The sequence below is a fragment of the Calliopsis andreniformis genome, chromosome 6 (assembly GCF_051401765.1).
Source record: "Calliopsis andreniformis isolate RMS-2024a chromosome 6, iyCalAndr_principal, whole genome shotgun sequence".
Taxonomy (NCBI): domain Eukaryota; kingdom Metazoa; phylum Arthropoda; class Insecta; order Hymenoptera; family Andrenidae; genus Calliopsis; species Calliopsis andreniformis.
The window spans coordinates 20,081,006-20,103,542 of record NC_135067.1 but is presented as its reverse complement, the minus strand read 5'-3'; the positions used below and the strand labels follow the sequence as shown (position 1 = coordinate 20,103,542).

At 42.1% G+C, this 22,537-nt stretch overlaps 1 protein-coding gene across 2 annotated transcripts in view; it reads right to left on the bottom strand.

The window, feature by feature from the left end:
* The window catches only part of Ubce2h (ubiquitin conjugating enzyme E2H), a 30,495-nt gene that overhangs the window by 4,020 nt on the left and 3,938 nt on the right, over nucleotides 1-22,537 (bottom strand). Inside the window, exons 2-3 of one of the 2 annotated variants that reach the window (XM_076381582.1) lie at nucleotides 15,713-15,789; nucleotides 9,622-10,016 (exon numbers count right to left, since the gene is read on the bottom strand). In XM_076381582.1, coding sequence (XP_076237697.1) covers nucleotides 9,679-10,016; nucleotides 15,713-15,789 — 415 coding nt within the window. In that variant the 3' untranslated portion in view covers nucleotides 9,622-9,678. Of the gene's footprint in view, nucleotides 1-9,621; nucleotides 10,017-15,712; nucleotides 15,790-22,537 lie in introns of those variants that run through there. The other variant, XM_076381581.1, reaches the window with a different exon arrangement.

Genomic DNA, 22,537 nt, shown 5'->3' with positions numbered 1-22,537 from the left:
CGAACGGAAAAACATTTTTCGCAACAATCTGTTCCGCCCGAGTTATCCCATTTCCCGCGACAAAGCCACCCCCTGGGCGGATACACTGATTTCTATTGGCGAATCCAGCGCGTCGCGGGATTGATTGCCTTTGAAAACCTTAACGAACCCTTTGTCGAAGCAGAAATATGGAATCTAATGCCTGACACGATCGATGCAGAGGATCGACGATTCTCAAATAGCTCTGGGATCTTTATTTAGTAACGCGAGGGATCTGTGAATACGTCCATCCTCATTTATTCGCGGGCAGGACTGCTCAGCTCTCTTGCTCATTTTGCGAGTCAATTAAGTGGTCGTAAATCGGACTCTGTTCACCGCAAAAATTCAATGGCGCAATGAAGAAGCACTCTTCGCGAGCCTGTTCAATCCCGTTGATTTTGTAACTCCCCTCCACGGTGGAGTTACTTTTAATTGAATTTATCACGATCAGTCTCTCCCGTGTTCCCTATGGCCCTCTGCTATATTATACGCCGAGCGAGTGAGCGCGTTCAAAAAACGAGGCATCCGTGTTCCTTTCATCGTAACAAAACAATGTCATGTGATATTTTTGCTAGGATCAATTGTTCTGTAGATTTAGAATTACCTAATTCATTTATTTAAGGGATTAGAAATTTGTGATACCTGCTCGCACTTATTGTGCTTCGTTTCTACATCAGTTAACATGAAACTAAGAAAACGCACAGTGATGAGCTTTTCTTTGAGAAATTCTGCAAGCAGAGTACAGTTACCGAATGAATAGAAGATAATCCTACGGTCGATTACAGTTCAACCGAACGGAAACGGGAAGTGGTTGGCTTTGGTCACAGTGATCGATTCATGATCGGCATTATTCGCGACCCCTGTCGTATCAGTTTACCTAGGATATATCGTGAAGCACCGTAACAGTGTCTCGATACATAAAATCACGAAATTCACGCAAACCGAATTCTGTCGAAAAATTGTTGAATTGAAAATTCAGTGTATCGAATGTCGACAATTACCAATCCATCCAGATTTGGCCGTGTGTGATGTAAATAAAGGGAAACATTGGTCAAAATACCGCATGCAGACAAATTTTTGCTGATTTCTGTTTTAGAAGGAATACCTATGCATGGAAATACCGATCCATCTCAAAATCCACAAATCAAGTAATCGCCTACTTGTCGAAGAAGGCGTGCAAAGTAAAGCCCACCCAGCCACCAATTACGTAACGAGTAGTACCATTCGAGGGTTGACTCGGCGAAGCAGTCAGCCTCGAAGAGAAAACGCGCTCGCCATTCCAATTTCCTAGTGGCGCGTTTCACTTTCATTCCCATTCCTGTTGCGAACATCCAACCCCGTCCCCAATTACGGACACCTCGGAGCGTCCAACGAAGCGCCGGGCACTCGTCCAGCGACGCATTGTCGTCGACGGCGTCGCTTTTCACCGCAGGTACGTCCCTCTCCAGACACGCTCGAGGGTTTTCACCCTGCGACGGTACGAAGAAGTCGTCGCCGAGGCGTCGTCCACGGATGGCGGATGCAGTTCGATACGAAGCTCGGCGTTCCCTCCAAGCTTGGCCCAGTGACCCAGTTTTTCCTGTTCCCGCGCGCGGCAACGCGAACTGGGCCACGCATTAATTTTCCATTTCTACGATTCTCGGCTGGTGCACGCGTGCGCCTGCGATCGCATCCAGCGACAGTTTTCTGGGGCTTGAAATTCTCGCGCAAACAAATCTTCGAGACGACGGCGGCTGCCTGAACTACGCTGAGATTGCTTTTCATTAGATTAATGCAGAAACACACGCTCGCGGGTTATTCTGGACGGCGCTGTTTCGATCGCTACGTGCACCAGGTCTCTGCTATCCAAATGTTTTCCTTCGGAGCAAACGGCCCACAGAGCTGTGCTAGCTCTCTGCCTGCTGGCTTTTAACCTGAATCACGCACCGAGATAGCGGATGAGAAGGAAATTGCGATCGAGATTGTGGGAGGGGTTTTGTCAGATTACTTTACTAGACATTTTTTTCGAGAATTGCATCTGCAGTTTAGAGATAATTTTGATGTTTGTGGAAGGCGTTGGGAGAATTAAGAATGACTAAATTACGTTTGAGTCAGAATCGTGTCTGACTCGGGACTTATTCTACTTGCAGCCTGTATTAGCCATAACACTTGTTGTCAAACTCTTCCATGGAAAGTATTTAAACTTCAGCATGGTCTATTTAATAACCATTACCCAGAAATAGAAGTAGAAGCGCAAATGTTAGTCTTCAAAATGAACTCGGCACCCAATTGGAAAAGCTTTAACAATCTTTTATATTGAAACTATTCAGTTCCAACGTATAGTTCTATTTTACGTTTTTCCCTTCCAATTAAACAGAGCGAGCAGGAAAAACTTTCACGTTTCCACCTCGCGTTTCCATCGTTCCCTGGGAAATCCATCAAGCACAATCGACACAGGTAACGCGACGCCGCGAGCGACGGCACCTGTAAAGATTCATGAGTGGGAAACGCGATCTCTGACGGCGCAGGAGGAATTTTCGAGACGAACGTATTGTTCGACCTGCTCGAAGCAGCGAGAGCCTCGAATAGAAAACGGTTGGCAGAGTCGTACGGAGAATCTCGCCTTTGTGCGCTGATATAATGTAATTTTAATATCTCTTAATATCTATATCAATCTTACGACAATTTCTTTGAAGCTCAAAACATGCTTAGAGTTATGGGCTCGAAGTACCCCAACCCCTACTATTTCTAGGGTCAATGTGACACAGTGCATCGTGAGCCTCTTGGCAAGCAAGTTCAGTCTGATAAAACGAAATCTCGTTAAATGGGAATTTAATCCTTCGTTCCCGCCTTAGAACCGCTCGCGCCGATATCGCGCGTTACACGTGATCGGGTCTATGGGATTACGGGACCTGTTAGGAGGGGGCAGAGGCTCTCTTATGCACAACATAATTCGCAGCCGTGACGCAGACACAGCTTCTCTCCGCGCGGAAAATGGGTCAGCTGGAAGCGTAGCAATTTGAACGCATCGAGGGAAAAAAAGGTTTACTGCGTTTCCCAGCTCATAACGGGGAAGGATTACCTCGTATGCTTGCCCCGACCGTCTATCGGATTTTCGTTGTCCATTTTTATCTTGTTTCCCTCTTAATGGCAATTACCGCCAACCACCCCCGGCCATCCGTTCCTGTTCTCTCCGCGAGACTGTTGCGCGCGCGCACACCATCGCCAGGAATTTCATTCGCGGGGTCACCTTCGCGATATCCACGCAATTCTGTATTTTTTCTCGATGTATCTATGCGTCTCTTATGCTCGAATTAATTAACTGGTATTTCTGCGTCGTCTCCTACTTTTCGTATTACCGCAATAATGAACTCGTGCGCGGAATTGGATGAAAAACTCTTTATCCTGAATGAGCTGAGAGCTAAGATTGTGCGAGGTAATCGTGTCCGAGGGAACAGCTTTGTGTCTGTTGATTCTGATTCATGAATTAGTGTGACCATTATGTTGATATGCAAGACGAGTATTAATGCGCTCATAGTACCATGACCTTTATGTGGGTCAGGGTAATTTTGAAGATCTTTTCATGTAGATTTCTTGCTATAGACTTCGCTGGTGGTGGCATATTTGTTTCTCTACTTTTTGCTAATTTTTTAACACCGCTCTCAGTGACATTAATTTCTTCCAATTAACATAAGTTATTTTATATAAAACTGTTACGAAGGCCTTATTAAGAAGATGCCTAGTGGCAGAACGTTGGCAAGAGCTGGTCAGCCAGCAGATCCCATTTTCGAGATACTGCGGCATGTAAATAGAATTTCGTTGTTCTTTCATCGATACTAGGCATCGCGGGAAAGACACGTATCGGGAATGGGAAAAATGCAATTACCGAGGCGCTCTTGTTTCGCCGCAGCGCGCAGCGATATCTCGATAAAGCTCGAAAGCTATTGCCAGCGTTCCTCTCGCGGCTGAGGAACACCAAAGCCCGGCCGAGAGATATCACTCGGCAAAACGTCTGCGAGAGACAGAAATGGAAAGCAACGCTGCGAATCTGAAAAGCATTTTCTCTGTGCGAGTGCACCGGGAACACCTCATCAATATCAATTCACGTCGAGCAGTGAATTATTAACGCGACAGAATGTTAAGTGATGATACGACAGGAAACTCGTATTCTTCTATTTCGGTCGCATTTTTTCTGTTTTTTGATATTCAGCCGAGTCTTCGATCGACATAATTTAACTCGATTCTCTTTTCGTTAACGAGAATAACGTTATTCGACTGCTGATTGATGAACATTAATTATTCATTTGAAGCCGATGAGTAAATTGCAATTTATTCTATATATAAAGTAATATGATTTGATTCTCGATGAAGGTACCGAAATTTCGATCACCATTTCCTGGAATAATACGCACGTTTTATTGTGACACGAATTGGAAACATATATTCTCGTTGCTTCAACGTGAAAATAAATTTCAATTGTTACTCGATACTCCAATAATTCCATTTAGTAAACGTAGTACACGTATTTTTTTCAACTTTTAGTTATCTTCTAATTGGAGAATAAAAAAACGTATACCTATGCAGTACAATTACTGGTATTTAATCAACTTAAAAATTGGTGAAAAATGTAGAATATACAACTTGTTAACGTAACAAAACCCACTGGTTTAAAAAAAGTACAACAATGAACATCTTCCTTTACTAAAATCTACATACAGCTACCAAACCCAAATAAATTTTAAAGGTAAATTCCTGTAGTATTCACTGAGGTACTCTTTGAAACGCTTAATCTAATCACGAACCCTACCGCGTTACAATTAATAATCAAAATTCTCATCAGATCTACCAGTGGCATAAAAGCTGTTGTTTCTATCTTCCGTTTACACACACGTACACGCGACATTTCTTGATAACGACGATTACATTCTATCCCCGTTCTCTGGTCTGATGTAAATAATGACTTTCCGCTATCGCAGTCGAGTCGTTGAACACCTTTCTTGCTAATGGAAAGAAAATTTCCTTGACACCGCGATGAGTCAAGTCGAACAGCTGCTAAGCGACACGGTACTTTGAACCCAACCATTCCACGAATGAAGTTCACTAGTGAAAGAAAAACACAGGAAAAATCACTAGATTCCCCTGTCGTTCGAGGAAGTTGATAAAAATGATAACTACGCAGCTTTGTTCCGACGATATTCTTATCTGAACCCGCTCCCACGAAGACAATGTCGTCCATCCGCGCTAAGATAGATGATACAGCGTTCGATAACAGCTAATAAGATCGTAGCAAGGTGATGAAAAGCCTCATTGTATACTAAGAAAACATTTACGAGCGCAATCTCTGGCCGACAGAGTTTTATGGCTGTTTTTGATGCACGTTAGCCGCGCTAATATTCGACACAAATGGTTGATGGGGGTAATCGTGACTTCTCGTTGCTTGGAGAAAAAGCAACGTAAATCCTTAGCATCGTTCAACAAGCTGATAGGGTTATGAAACAAATGCGAAACCTTTGATACTTGCTCGTGGGAACCATTAAGGTCTCGTTTTTCCTACGAAATATTCAATATCCGCCGACGCCCGCGAAAGTAGATCCTTGCTTTTACGCTACCAATCGAGTTACGCATTTAAGTGAAAGAGTTATGAAAAGCGAACGCTGAAACCGGATACTGCTTATGAAAAAGATGCCGTGGAATTCTAATGCATCCCCTTCTCTTACCATCTGGTTGAACAGCCTTCTTTGGAAGAAATGTTTATTAGGAGTTTTCTTTCAGTTGTCTGGTGTAAAATTGTTTACTTAATTTGAATAATTTCACTTGTGGAATGTGTTTCAGGATAAGCAAAAAGGTGATCAATTCATGAACACATAATAGAGCAAGAAACGCAGAGCATCATTAGGCTACGTTCCTAGATCGATAGCAAGTGGCGCTGAGACCCATTAGGCTGCATTCCTACATTTGTAACAAGTGATATAGAGTACTATTAAAGTGCATTCCTAGGTCCAGCACATATAGTGTCAATTACTATTGGGCTGCGTTCCTACCTCTACAACACTCAATCCAGAACGCTATTAATTTGCATTCCCATTGCATAGAGCATTAAGCTGCATCTTTGATGCACACTAGCCGCTCACTTGAAACATTCTACTCTTAAGAAGTAGAAACGCAGCTTGAAATAAACAAAACCATATCTCCGAGAATTTCCTCGAATCTTCGTCTGCCCTTATCACGCAATTACCATCCAGCATTATCGCAAAAAATCTCGAGCAATCTCGTCCTCGCAATAACGAAACTCGTATTCGGCCATTAAATCGGTTCTATTTAGTATCAACTTCTGTGCATTCCTCTTACACCGACGAACTCGGCGTACTCGCTGAAGTAGCAGTAGCCACGACGGAAAAAGAAACAAAAGATCCGCAGCTTTAACGTCGGCTTAGCGAAGGCGGAGGTGGGCAAAAGAAAAGTCGAGAGCACCGAGCCGAAAGGAACTCGCGAAAACGGCGCTGGTTAGAATGCGAGTCGCGGTAACTGCACGAAATGTCGACGCAAATTAATTCCGCGACGAAAAGGAGAAAAAACGAAATTACAGTCTCATCAGGAGAGAAGAAGAGAGAGGGGCAGAAGTGTCGGTGGATAAACGAGATTCCATCGACGTGTTTAATATCCTCGAACGCGTATTCCGAAGAACGCACTCGAACGATTATGCGTGTCGGACACTCGTCAATGGAATTAATATTCGCGAATGAAGATAAGGGGAGGCGACCGACCTTTTTTTTATCGGCGACAGATGAGCGACAATGCGTGCGCCTCGTCGTCGTAAATAGAACGATTGAAATTAAGGCTGAAACGCGATTGCGGCTCGTTCATTGAAAAACTCGCGATGAGAAGCTAATTAGTCTCGATTGGCGGAGCGGACGGTACGCAACCACCGCAGAGTCAATTTAATCCTAATCAGAGGAGACGCGAGGTATAAACCTGATATGATTAACATGGAGGAACGCAGAAAACTGTGGACGATTAATCAAGCCAAATTGTGATTTATCGTCGGCCCAATTGCGCTGCGCGGCTCAGGTTCAGCGCGATGAACCGAGGACGCAGCGCATCGGTTTCTGATAAACGGTTATCGAGTTGCTTCGATGCAAAGTTTCTGTGATTGCGGCTCCAATCGATTATTTTAGTCTTTGTGCTACTAAATGAATTATTTCGTTGCTGAAGGAGGAACGAAGAATTTTTTGCCTTGGATACTATGATTCTTTTTTTATGTGTGTCTCTGAATCACCCTGTATATTCTTTGCCTACCATTTTCTCCCAAGACAACTAGCTCCATCTAAGTTTCCACAGACAGACGTTTCCACCATCGGAATCCACTGGATCTAATCAAATACAGTACCTCGAAATAACACATCACAGTTCATTTCGACCTTACTCTACCTCCCAGACTAATCGAAACCACCGTACCTTTGAAATCCCCAAGCTCGATTCAGCTAATGGAATTCGAGCATCGATACCTCATCCTGAATTAAATCGCCATCGATTTTTAATACCTTCGCATGGTTCAGATCGATGGAACTTTATTTCAGGGTAACACAATAACGAAGCTTCCGATAGACACGACGCAGCTAATAAGCCTGACAATGTTACGACCGTGTTTTCCCCGACAACATCGGAATTGATGATTAAACGTGTAGTAACGTGCAAGAATAGATCAATATCTCGAGAACCCCTCGTCGCTATTCATTCGTTTCGCGATATATGGCGGAATTCTGTGCCTCAATCGGATAAGTTTCGCCTATGAAAGCGACATCGGCGGTAGAACCGTCCCGATTCCGATGTAAACGAACGTGACGACTGTATTTACATATAAATTATGGCCTGGAGAGACTCTCCCGACCGAAGGATCCTCCTCTCCCAGTTTCCCATGCTTCTTTTTGCGGACGTAGTTTTGGCGTCCAACTGAACCAGACGAGAGCAGACCCCGACACAGAGGAATTCCACCAGCGGAAACGAGTCGAAGGAACGACGAGTGTCGCTTGGCTGCTCGCGGACACATGCTAATCAACTTCCAACAGCGTCGAGTACGCTCCAGATTATTCAAATTGTCTCAGTAATTTGTCTTAGTTCAGTCGGGAAAGTGGATGCAGAGAATCGTTCAGGCTGCTCGTCGGGGATTATGAAGAATGTAGATCGATGAGGGTGCAATGATGGTGCTGACGATGGAAGAGATGTAGCAGCGTCGTGAGATCTGGATGGCGAATGGGAGAGACATTTGAAGGGGTAGGAATTATGTTCAGAAGCGAGAACCTGAAATATTGTACGTGTTCAGTTTATTAGAATATTAGTTTCTAAGTGAACTAGGAACTAGGAGGAGAACTATAGAATAAAAGAAACTGCTTAGTACTCTACAGCAGGTTGAGCAATCCTGCTCTGAGATATTGTCACTCTGCCTCAATCCTTTCAGTCTCCAATTTTCCACCCCCACAAAACTACTCTAAATTTTCTCTTCTAATGTATTTCAAAAATTAAAATCCTATTCAACAAACTGCAGCACCAAATGCACAAACGAGTTACCAGGTGTGCAAATTGAAGGCATTCGCGTTTCCTAGGCAGCAAAACTCTTAAATACATTATAGCGAATGTCTAAACTTTATATTAAATTTCACGAGTTCTCTCTCTGAGTCTGAAAAGGTAAAACAAAATCGAAACCTCATTGAGGGATTTTACGGCCCCGCTCTGTCTCTTCCTGTGGCGATTGCATTTGGCAGCAAGTGACAGTGAGAAACTGTCTGCAGATAGAATTTAAAGCTCGGGACGACGCAGCTACGTGAACTATTAATGGAAACAGAAGACTAGAAGAGACCGCTTGTCTCTCTAAGCCTCTGACGAGCCACGAGTGGGGCAGCGATGTTTCAGGGTCCACGTTAAAATTAATCTTCCTTTTGAATGAGACTAATACGCACGCGAATCAGTGGCAAAAGTTTTGTGTGACCGTTTAACAAGGGGCTAATTGTGTTAAGTACTGTTTGCAGAGGAAATTTGCAGACCGTGTTGAACAGCGAGAGGAGCATCGATACAATCGACAAGTTCTCCATCTATTTTCGTAAATTCAATCAGACCCCAGTATTTGTTCGCGTTCAGTCTTTGCATCGACTCGATTGAGCATTGTGCAAGGTACATAGAACGCAACAAGGCTTCTACGCAAAGAACAATAAACATGCGCCTTAGGCACTCTGTTCTTCGGAACCTTCCTTTAATGGCTACACTCTGACCTCATAGGAAAAGCAAGTTACTATCGATCAATTCTATCACTTGTCAAAACATGAAACGCATTTCCTATGCAAGCAAATGTAATAGAAATCTGAGGAAAATATTGTGAATGCAAAGAAAAGAAAATTCATCGAGGAGAGAGGTCACCCCATCCCACAATAGAACAAAAATCTACATCACAAAAATGACAATATTACACCCAAAAACCAATAAAACTAGTAAATGTAAACTACCCTAAGGGTAATAAAAAAAAAGGTGATCTCTTGTTCTACTTTCTCCCACCACCCAATAACCTCGCAACCTTACTCCCTTCTAAATCGATCGAACATAAGACATTAGCAGCACTCACCAACCCCCAAATCGTGTGACACAAATTCACATCGAGCGCTACATCCACCTTACACCTCGGCAGCCATATCGTTAGTATCGCCTCGACGCCATGACGAGCCTCGATCGTCCACGGAACCCATTTCCCCGTATATATGTACTGTTGCTCTCGTGGTGCTGGGGCCATAAACCCTGCATGGGTTCTAGCATCGACGATCGACGGAATCTTGGGGCGGTATCAGAGGGCCGTAGTCGAAGTGGGTCACGCTGCTCCGCACGGTATCTCCGACGTGTATCGTCGACCGCTCGTTTACAGGCATCTCCAAACGCGGCCGTACGCTTTGTGCAGTAAAACGTTGGCTGGTGCACGGACGCGGCATAGATATTCACGTTCACGGTGTCTGGCGTCAAAGAAAAATGGCCCCGAGGGGCTAATGGAACGGGAATAAATTAGTTTTATCAAAAGCCCCTCCGCTGTTTTCGGTGTCGCGAGCCTCTTTCGTTTTCTGAACCCTTTAATTAAGTTACTGCTTCCCGAGACTACACCAATTTTGATCAATTTTCATTTTAGATATACTACGAATAAAGCTAGAGGAAGTTTGTATGGGTTGTGCATCTTTTTAATGGAGTTGCATCATGCTTGTGAAGAGAAATTGTGATTTATGACTTGGAAATTATCTCCTCACTGGCACCTTTCAATGACCAACTTCCTCGAGAGATCTCTAATGCCGCGTTTTCACAGCTGTACTGTGTTTTAATATAACGACGGTATTATTCTTATTTTAAGTTCGATAAGTATACTAGACTCTCAAAAAGATGCCTTCCAATTTGAAAGCTAGAGACTAGTGTTGTCTCGATACAAGCCTGATGGTACCACTCATCTTCACTTGGAATTATTTTTACGCGTTACCTCGTCCCCACCTCAGACCATTTTACAACCTAAAATAAAACGAAAATTAAAGATAACAAAAATGTGTTTAAAGCTTCGTTTTAGAATTATTAACTACTGAGAAAGGGCTTAAAATTCGCGTAAAATGTGTCTGACTTGAGACTTATTCTACTGCTGACGTGTACTAGCCAGGTCAGGCACAGCAGTCAGTAGAATAAGTCCCAAGTCAGACGCACTATCGAACACCCTGTACAAGCTCCTAATTCCAAGTCGTGATCTTGCATCGAGACAAACTGTAAACAGTTCCTTATCCTAACTCAGTTTTCCTCCACAAAGGAAACAAGGCTCGCTAAGCCTCCAACTGGTACACACGTTACGAGACACCGTTAATCTTATCAGTAGCCAGCGTCGCTTCTGTGATCATTTCACAGCGACTTTTACTCGTCGTTTGTCACGAGCGTGTAATTACTTTGGAAGAAGAGAAAAACGAGAGAGGCGAGTTCCAGGAAAATTGCAACTTTTTCCCTCATTAAATCATACCTGTTAGCACGTCTAGCTGAATTCAATCGTACCCATGAACGCGCGAAGACAGCCGAGAGATTCTACTGTTCATCTTAAAAAGCAACCTGAGAAAACTATAAATTAATTTTACCGGGGATAGTTCTACGATTTGCTAAACAGTCTCTCGGCTACAGAGCGCTTCAGTGGATGTGTTTCGCGTCGCCCAACTTCGTAATTTGTTTTCCCAGAGCGGGCCGAGTGTCTTTCAGCGTTCCAACGGAAACGATGCATTAATCTTATCGGAAAGTAGCCTATGTTACCAAAGTCGGGCTGTATCTCGTTCTTGGAAGCTTTGAAATAGCTGTGCTCCTGTTTCCTCGAGCTGCAGTTGACAGAAGTTCAGATGAAACCTGGAGAGTACCATTAGGCAAAGACTTTTTAACTGTGGTCGTCGCTGACTATCACTGTTCATAATCTCAACACATGATACAAAATGAAAAGGCAGTATACTATTAATAGAAGCAAATCCAAAGTCACCTACTGACCTAATCCCAGACTCCTGGTTTACTAACGGAGGAATAAAGAAATAACTGAGAATTTGATCGATTTTTAAACTGACCATGTTAGATGTGGATGAAATTGAGCCACCGCACAAGCAGATGGCAATAACGAAAATAAATACGAGTGCAAAGGGACGGACTGCCCGCGTGCTCGTAACACACGTTACGCAATTTTACTCATTGGCGATGTAGAAATAAAACGGGGCGGCTATCATCGACGTGAGATACGTATAAACTGTGCAACGGAGCCTTGCGATTAACACGAGTCGCTGAGGAGGGCTGGCTGTGTGTGACTTTTCGTTGGGAGCCTTGAAGCGTCCAAAGTTTGAGAGTTTATGGAGAAGCTAACAATAAGAGACACATATTCTCCGTGAGATACTGTAATTCAAGTTAACGAGTGAAGCTATCACGAATACGGTATAAGAATAGACTTATCACCTTGTGGATACTTGTGTGACTGACTCTCCTATCGATCTAGAAATTCAAACTAATTTTATCTCAGCTTCTAGATAGATATCTAACAAAACAATATTTAGAAATTGTTTAGTTTTATCAGATCTTCCTATAAGATATTGACGTGTTTCCGTGTTACTTGATAATAGCAATGATGCTTTAGGAGTGTAAGTGAAAGTCCAAAGCAGCGCCGTTTCAAACCATTAAGGTTACCGTCCGTGAAAACAGGAAATAACCGAGGAGCAATCAATTTCTGCTAGAAAAATAAGGCATATTAATCCAGGAACGCAAATACTTGCGCACCAGTCCGTTTTGGGTGTACTGATTGGTCTAACAGAGCACCGTTTATCTCGGCGAAGCAATCTCTGGCTCCTCTAGAGCTTCTCTCGGTTGCTCTCATGTTTGCCACGGAGAATCAACGAAATTACGCGGCCTCGCGCAGAAACGTAGGCAACGCAATTTAAATAGGGGTACGCCTCAATCTGATTTAAAACTGCGGGATAAACTGCCGCAGGTCGACCAATTAGCGCGAACTTCGCCAACTTTTACCGCCCAAGACCGCAGCGGACTATTTACGAGGGAACGAAACGAGCATCGAGTCCCCACGAAATCTAACAAAATACTGAAAAGGGTGGTTTCCAAATCCTGAATGATAAACACATACTGTGGCTTTAACTTTGTCTCGAAAATGTGGTAATCATACTCCTATCTTGTTTTTTTTTTCTTGGCTCGTCTCTAATTGACATGGTCTCGAGTCTCGAGGACATCTAGTCCGCATATCGACATCGTTCGAGTTTATCTAAGTGCGGCGATTATCAGCGAAGGAAGCAGCGAAACTAGATGGTCGACTATGGAAGCAATTAGCAATACTGTGCAGTCATGTAAGTAAACTCGTATCCGTGGATGCCGTCGAACAGGTTGAAGAGAATCAACGCAGATGGTTCACGCCTTGTTTGTTACACAACTTTAAGAGATTACGAGTTATTAAAAAATAAAAAAAAAGTATAACAGAGAAGTGATATTGGTACATTTACAGAAATATTAAGAATTAAGGAAATCTAATTTTACATGCTGTTTTGCTAATTTTCCTATTCGCAGAAAAATTGGAAATTAATTCGTCAGAGACTGCAGTATTATACCACCCTTTAGGTATACTTAATCTGACACAATAAAGTACTCTTATAAATTCACCTCGCGCGACTATGATCGTCCGCAAGATGTATCACTCGAACGGCCAGCGATATCGATTGGAGAGATTCTTTCCTCCAGAGTCTTTTATCTTTAGCCTTTTCCCAAACCTTCATCTACCGAATCTATAATGAGATCTGTTTTGAAAGATTAGGTATTGTAGAAGTAGAAAAAATAGCAATCTGAATATAACCGTTTTAAGGCGACTTCACTTATGACGAATAAATTTCAGTCTGCACAATGATAGTGAACGTGGCAATTATAAGTTGGTTTCTACTTATGTCAGTCTAGAGACCATGCGAGAACCGAGTTCAATTTTCTTAAGCACGGGTTAAACGGGTTTGCAATAGCTACGGGCTAAGTGAAAAGAAAAATCTGCGTGTGTTTGATGTAGGTGCGGTGTTTGCCAATCGTGAATGAGGACCAACGGGTTACAGCAATCGCTGTAACACACGAATGACTACGCGATAAAGGTAATCGATTGCTTCACCCAACTAACAGCGGCATAATGAAAATGGAAAATTTCCCGAAGGACGGGCCGAAAGCAAATAACATTAAATCGAAAACGCGTTTTCGCGTCACATCATCCCAGAATAACATTTACCACGGCGAACTGTTAAATACAGATATCGATTCGTTCCTGCGCGCCGCTGATATTTATATTCCTTATTTTACATGAATTTCACTGTGGTGTAACAATTTATAAACCGACGAGGCAATTAACGAGTTAAGAGAGGAAAATGGATTGCAGTTCACCCGGGCGTATGCGAAATCCGCTCAAATCCCCGGAAACACTCCTGGGGGTTTATCAAACATTCAATTTTACAGAAAATTGCTCGGGACGCTTTGCAAAATATGTAGCACGCAAGAAGAAATTAAATTAAATGAATACCAACCACGCAACAGGAGCAGCTCGAGGCGAGAGGAGAGACAAGATCGAGTAAAGCCGCGTTTCCACTTGCGGATTTCGAAGCTTGGCGAAAGCTCTCGATAAGACGACTCAAGAGTCAAGGTACTCTGAACGATGATGCTTTTTGCGTGCCGACTGGCAACGGCCAAAGGAAAGCGTAAATACTGGCACACACGCACACACTGTTGCATAAGCGCATCCGGTGCAGAGGAGAGATGACCTTGGAATATCAAATGCTGGAAACGTACATTGAGCACGTGAAACGACGATTCGCGACCGCTCGTTCCTTCCTTGAGATACGTGTCCGCGACACGCCGATGAATTATTCGCAATTTCGCGGGGCAAGGTTGTAGGAGAGCAGGAAACGATGGATCAGGCTAACGGTGCATCGGCAGGCTAGGTTGAGGAAACTCGATAAAATTCAGGCTGACGAGCTTGTCACCGTATCAGCATTTCATTCGTTACGGTAACACTGTGCGTTGAACTGTGTCAACTGTTTGACTATAGAAAACAGGTTAAGTACATTAGCAGCGATAACTATCATTTGTCAAGGAATTGATTCTGTTGATTCTTTGAGAAGTAACATCCTTGTGGAAGAGGATATTGAGAAGGCTATGTACACTTTCAAACCTTTAACTATGTAATTCATATTATAATTAGCAAATTCAATTAGCCCGTGATATCCCATTAAGTAAATTATATTAGTCATATCGTTAGTTTATCTTTTCCTAATGGAGGAACGAATTAATTTCTATTTAAGTAAATTGTTTTCTTTTTGTACAGAACGCTTTGCCTGCGCAAACCTTCTCAAGATAAGCATCAAGATAAAACGATGATAAGGAAAAAATGTCGCACTTGTTCTATCAAGGCTACATCAAGGCCTCTATAAACTGTTTAAATGAGGCTGTATATTTTTTAGTAGCAGGTAAATAGAAAGAGAGAACGAGTTGAGTGAGTCTGCATAAAGAGGTGTGCAAACAACCCAAGGTAGAAACAGAATCGCGGTATTTGCATTTATCGAAAATCTACGTTTTCCTGAGTACATCTGTGGTACTCCAACATGACAGGGCATTGTATCTCTCGAGACTTAGCAATTGGAACAAGTGTTTATTCCAAGTACGTGGTATTAAAAGTAAAATTATTTAAAGCTACATCAAAGAACTCAGCTGATTAAGTAAATTCAGATAATAAGTTGAATTCTTTGAAATTATATTGCATATTTTAAAGCTTTAAATGAATGACTAAGAAATTCTGTAAGATTTCTCAAGAAGGGAGGCCAATTCTTTATCATTAAGATTTACAATTCCTTAAATGCTGTATTTTCTCGATTTCATAATTTCTAACAGAGAAATCCAACAGTATTTTCCAAGTCATCTAATATCTTTCAATTAAACATTCATCTAAATGTTAAGCACATTTACAAACCAAAGTGATTACTCCACTTTCTGAATTTTTTAAAATTGTAGTTTCGAAGCACTTGATTAATGCTTACCTTCTTATATTTAAGACAAATATAAATGCTTTTGTCTTGTGGAGTTAATCGATTTGGCAAATGAGGGGGTCATCTGTCACATAAATTCATTCAAACTTATCTACAGACAAAATGAGATAGAATGTGATACTTACTGCCCCGTGGACCGTAGAATTTGACGGAAAATTCGTTTAATCCTCCTAGTATCGTCACCTCATGCTTGCTTTCTATTCTGTGTTGAGCGTGGCGGGTTAAGGAAATCAATGAATCTGTAATTCTGAAAGGCATTCGGGCTGAAACGCGGCCAGCTCGCGGGATACTGTGACGCGTGATTCAAAAAGCCGCGGCGGCGGACATTCGAATAACAGCGCAAATATTTAGCGTCGACGAGGAAACAGTGCAATGAACTGTGAAAAACCGATGGCGGAATGGGGCGGAATCGTGTCAGAAGTCCGGCAGTAACGTTATCCTCGCGATCAACGCGACTGAAGCTAAAGCTCGCGTGACTGAACGAGATCCCGACATACTTTGCGCGTCGTGGTAACTCGACGCGAATTAAAAGCGTTTCGGTGAAGAGTGGACATCGATTGGCAGGCTCAATCATCGGTTCTACATTCGTTGGTGTAGCGTTTCAGAGCTTTATTCTAGTCTCACTGCTACACATGAATGTTCTGCGCAGACTTTCTTCCAATTCTATATTTCTTTACATACGTGTTTTATGAGAGAAATAGAGGCAATTTATTTTTTATCTGCTGGGTAATGTATCTTACCAACAATACGTGAGAAACGTATTTCAAGTTTAGTTTGTTTCCATTTGTGGACTGCTATTGATAACAAAATTTTTATTGCTAGAATGCACTTCAAGAAAAAAAAAATAATTTCATCTGAAAACGCAATACGAGAAAAAGCTCTAGCTAGTCCTAAATATATTCCGCACTAAAAGAACCTTAATCCAGAAGTCGTCGTCATCCTCCAACTTTAATCAAGTCCAACATAAACTCCAAAATATCCTCCTCAAACAGACTCAACGTCTACCTGTAATAATACCAGAGAGAACAGCTCTTAATAAAATATAATTCCAGCGAAACATTTCTCCTTGAGCACGTCTAATTTTACCGAGAGATAAAAATGGAACTGTCAAGGGAAGCGGTGAAAACGAAAACTAAAGTCTTCAGACGTACTTAACAATCCAGCAGGGATGAAAACTATCAATCTATGGGAAACTATATACCCCGTAAAGTTTCACGCTACATTTAATTTTAATCACTGATTTCTCTTATTTAATCTGCATCCCGCGATATTACATAGCCACCGACTATTTAATACGCCAGCGTTGTAGTTTCATCGCACGAGTGGATCGCTGCAAGCCGCCGTGAAACTGATCCCGAGGATTCGCGGTAAAATAATTCGAGAGGATGTACCAAGTTTTGCTCGTGGAAGAGACGCGCACGCAGCTGGAACGGGGTCGGAAACAGAGTTCGAAAACAAGCAACGGAACTAGCCAAAACGGAGCGGAAAAACGGACCTAACAGTCTAGCTACAAAAGAAAGTTCACTGAACAATATTTCGCGAGACGTGCGTCGAGACGGAAATAAAATGGAGTAGGGAAGAAAAACGAACAGAAATACAAAGGAAGAGACCTACTGTGATTAGGCGTTTCAAAGTAATGAAAATTCGAATTACAATTTACCGCTTTATGGAATACTGTTCTGGTCAATTAAGTTATTTCATAGTTGGATTTTTCTTCGTCAGATTTAATTTAATAAAAAGGCTGATTTGTAGCCTTTGAGATCCTATGAAGGTACAATGGCAGTTGGAAGACAGTTTCGAAGATGAATAAAAATATTAAAGCTTGACAAGGGACCGTAACAATGGGCAAACGACGCAGGATAATCTGTTTTCTAATATTCTATCGTATACTTCTACGTAGTCTACATAAATATACAGGGTGGACTAATAAGAATTACCATCTTGAACATCCCAACATCTACCCTCACCTGACTATTAACTGACTCCATTGATAAACAAATTTTCTCAAGTACCGAACAATTTGTATACAAAAAATTTGTTTTCCATTGTCATGGCAGATATTCAAAGAGGTGATTCTTTCTGAGCCACCCTGTATAAACGTAACTTAAAACCTTCATTTAACCGCCGCGTCGATTCCGTTTTCCCGCTCTGCCCTATGCGAGTCCGCGAGTGAACGAGACCGCTGGAAAGGAAAATCGAATTACCACAATGCGTGCTATGTTATTCGATGTACGGGTAAACCACTTTCTTGTTTTGGCAAGCGGTTACACGCGAGCGTTACGGTGCTCTCTCTCAGCCAGAACTGGCTCTAGCTTCATTGCATGGAAAATCACGTCTTACCCCGTGAATACACCTATACACGCAACATTGAATGCTCGCGACAATGGTAGACCTCGACACCCCTCAACTAGAAATAAAAAACTAAAAGATAGTTTCTGTACACCGTATGCAGTTCGACTACAGATGTGGGAAAATTGAAGAAGCGGTCCTACCCCTAAAATAATGTCTAGAATCACCCCTTAAATTTTCTCCCATTTCGTATCGACCATCCTATGTGGGAAAGTAACTGATTTTTATGGCTCTGGTATCGCGAGGTCTGTCGAAGCACTCTTCCACCGGAAACGCGTTACATTTTCGAGAGCGTAGACGAGAAATTCCATTGTCATTTACTTTCACAAACGGCTCGCGGAAGTGCAACGCCACCACCCCGATTAACATACAAATTAACACGGAACGCATTGGTGGAACGTAGATCAGTACGATCGGTGGAAATTGCGTCACAGTCGAGGCAACGGACAGATCTATCCTCTTATGGAAATTGCATCACGCGAAACGAGTTTACCGACCTCGTGGAAAATCTAGATCGGTATATTTTGGGAAGCTCTATGTTATCGACGTAGTTCACTGAACCGGAAGAAAGAGAGAGAGGATTAAAACTACAGATTTTTAAACCTATCTATATTCTCTAGAACCCATTATCTTGTCAAATATTTACTTTTTTCAGTCAAACTTTCCACGTCTACTGAAGAATGACACTTTTGCTATACTCGAGGTCGTGCCCGTGACTACCATCCACTTTCCAAAAAAAAATCATACAATTTGACAAGGGTTATTTCCCTCATAAACCAATTGTAATCTTGAAATCTCGAAAACGATGACACCGACAGTGGTTCTAACCGACCGAACTCCAAGACGAGCGACGCATTTCAGTTACCCCGATGGCAACTAGGTTCCCCTATAGCGGAACGCAAACAACACAAGGTGTACCATGGACAACGAAACGGGATGGAGGAACGGAAACGATTGCTCAATCCCCGAAGGACCGTTACGGAGCATTTGCTTCTGGCGCGATGTTGTTGTTTACAATGTCGGGCGAGCCCGCCAGCGAGCCAGCGAGCCAGCGTTTCGCTAAGGACAGCCTGGCAATCTATTTCTCCCACCTCTTGTTGCCCCCACCACTTGGGTTTCTTCCCTAGCAGTCTGTCTTTGTTTCCACGACCCACTCCCATCGTTCTCTCTCTGTCCTCCTCTCTCTAAGGATCTCTTCTCTCGCTCCGTTCAACGGGAGAGCCCATTACATATTCCCCACCTCGGGTTGACGTTCGAAAACTTGCACGCGCTGCGTCGTCGAATCGAAATAAATTGCACGTGCGAATCCACTTCGCCTTTATCGGCTCTATCTGCGCAGAACGCGTGAGATTCTTCAAAAGAGACACCCAGAGTTGCGCTACGCCCTTGGACGCGTTTTATTTTTGGATGACAAGCCTTCTAGATCTCGCATTTATCGACGACGTTCGATATTCGTATTATAAGACACGAGTTAAGACTAAACGCGAACTAAATTTCGTTCACCTGGCCGAAAAATAGTAATTACTGATTCAGAGAGAACGAATAGAAATAATCATAGGTTATGTTACAGGTAATGCACTCGTGTTAGAAGGCAAGGTATTTTTTTGGACAGGTGTAGCTATCCGTAGATAGAAATCACTAACTCTCGATTCATTGAGCGTAAGCGTAACTTTATATCTGTCGTATTAGTTTCATGTCTTTGTTCCTCTGATATTTCTTGAACCTTTTGTTACTGAAATCCGACTCCCACCACTGTCATGTATTCTCCTCGGTTTATCCCCACCGACGCCTTCACTGACTCCTAATCTTATTTTTGACTTCGACAAACACGGTACAAGGCGATAGACAGCCAAGTATCTCGTGCGTGCGCGTTTTCTGACTCTCTTTGCCGCCTGTTGAGTAGCCTCACTCCCTAACCTAAAAGCGTCCACGATTCGGGGCATTATCGGCGAGCAATTAAAAGGCAATGATCTTCGGAGCGACACAGACAATCGACAGCGATAACAGAGAAGGAGAACAGAGTACGTTTTGTGCCATGTATTTTCTACCCGGCGGAAAAATCGCGATGATAAGAGCGACAACGTAACACGCGTCGCGTTCTAATCTTCTCGGGACGAGACGACGCACATTCGAAACTACTGTGGATGGGGAAAGGCGCATGTAATCCTGGCCGTAAACAAGGTCAAGCACTGAACGCGATGATGACCTAACTGTAACTCATTTTTCGTTCCTTTGCACTTACTTAGATCCCGAAATCCAAGTTTCCTGCGTTTCAAGCTACAGAAGGAAGACAAAAATGAAAGAAAAACCTACGCTATACACGTACACTCCTGGTCAAAAATATTACGACACTTGATTGCTGACAATAAATATGGAAATAGGAAATAATGTATAAGGATGCAGATATGCATCATTCAAATTTTTCTTTTAATATTGTATTATTTATTATTTTTCTCTGCCCTTCCAGCACATTTTAGAGAGAAAAAAATTACTTTACTTCAAAATAAAAAATAGTGTATTGTAGAGTTGACGATTGATGAAGACGGCCGCATAGAATACATACATATATACAGGGTGTTTCAAAAGATAAGATAAAAATATAAACTGTAATTAGAAAAGTACAAATATATATGATCTCCTCAAATTATATTTTTTTAATACCCGTGTAGAAACCATTTACCATCGATTTCTTCCGCTGGAAAATAAACTTGAGACATGCCATGTGTTTTGAAACTCCCTATACATCACGTGTCCCTACTGTTATTTCACCAGGTACGAGTAAAATCGATCTCGAGTAAATATCTTCGATATTTATTAACTCCGATCCTCCGATATTCAGAGAACAATAATTCATACTTCATCGAACTGGAAGAGCATTCAGTGGAAAAAAACGCCCCGTGGGACGAGATACTGAAAGCGCGTGCACACTCGCTGATAGACGTCCAGGTAAAACTGCACCAAACGTGCATCTCTGGGAAAGCCATTTAGCAGCAGACTTTAAGATACTTTGGATTATTTTGAACAACCTCAGTTTCAAAAATTTAAATGCTCTAATGGATGTCCTCTTTTTTACAAAGACAACGCCATTTCTGAAAACTGCACTAAATAAACAAAATCAAAAATATCGTATACGCGTACCTTACTGTAACAGAAGATTCAGAAGAGCTTCAAAATTGTTTGATGCGTGTAAAACTTTGATAACTGCATTCACGTATTCGTTATTCATTTTTTAAGCCACAATACCGCAGACCTCATATGGACCAGGCCGAATAAAAAAGCTATCGAGGACCACTAGCCTCTATTCACATTCACGAAAGTGTTTAAATTGCATATCGTATACTGAATAAACATGGATACCAAAAATGTGTATAAAGAATGCATTAAAATTGAAAAATGCAGGGTCTGAGAAATGAAGAGCGCTTTTTCTCCAAAACATGTATAAGAAAGTTACAATTTGAAATAGCATTTAGAGTGATTGGAAAAATAGAGAAATGATCGAATTGAAAATTTGTAATTGAGTTGATTGAATGGCCATCACTAAGGCCATTACGGTGAACCATTAACCATCCATACCTAGAAGCGCGTTAATTATCACGTAATTGATCAGGTTGGTTTTGATGGACGCACAAGAAATCTTCCGAGAGGTCCGCCGAGTATCGCCAGTCTATAATTGAATTACTTCCCGAACCACATACCACGTGTGTTTCGCCTACGCGCTGCCACTCGTACACATGCTGCTGTTAGAGACCTAATGGAAATTATGGAGATACACACAGGTTCACCGAATGTAATTTACCACAACTATGCAATTACGTGGCAATGTGAGACAAATACGAGACTCGATTCGAAAGTAGAGTAGAACCTCGATCGCCTAAACAACGTTCGACTCTCGAATTCGATTACCTGAACAGTTTTGTCAACCACGACCGTCCTAGATCCATTTCTTTCGAGGAGATAAGCTCCACTTCGACGAACGATTATCCAACATCGGGATATCTAAGATGAAGAGGTATTTATACTGCACAGAATCACTAGATAGCTTCTACGTTGTTTCTAACTCGAAAGGAAAGTGAATAGGATACAAATACGCTCTAGAGGCTGCATCGAAATGGGACTTGAAAAGCTGCATCATTCTATTCATTTCTGAACACAATCCGGATACTATTGTCCCTCGCCTTTTCATAGGACGCGAACGAGATAGATCGTATAATAAAAATAACGTTGAAACAGCTGAAGGTGTATGCATATAAATATGCGGTTGCAATTCTAGAAGAGGAAGCAAACCTTGTCATTCGTGTCATGTGGGCGTTCAAGGTGAGCCTTCGTGATCATACGATCAACACTCTAATAGATACATATTACAACACCTTAAAACGATGTTTTTAATGCGTTCCAATTTATATTAGCAGTATCCTATACTGTTCTACAGGACACTTGCCTCTATTTCTGTACCTTCAGATTAAAATCAATTATTATAAAAGAATTTTCATTAAAATTATAATATCTCTTTTTAAACTCGCCTAAAAAGTTCTCATTTAATAAATGATTTGAATCCAAACGCACAGAACTAAGAAGAAATACCCAGTAAGAAAAATAAAAAT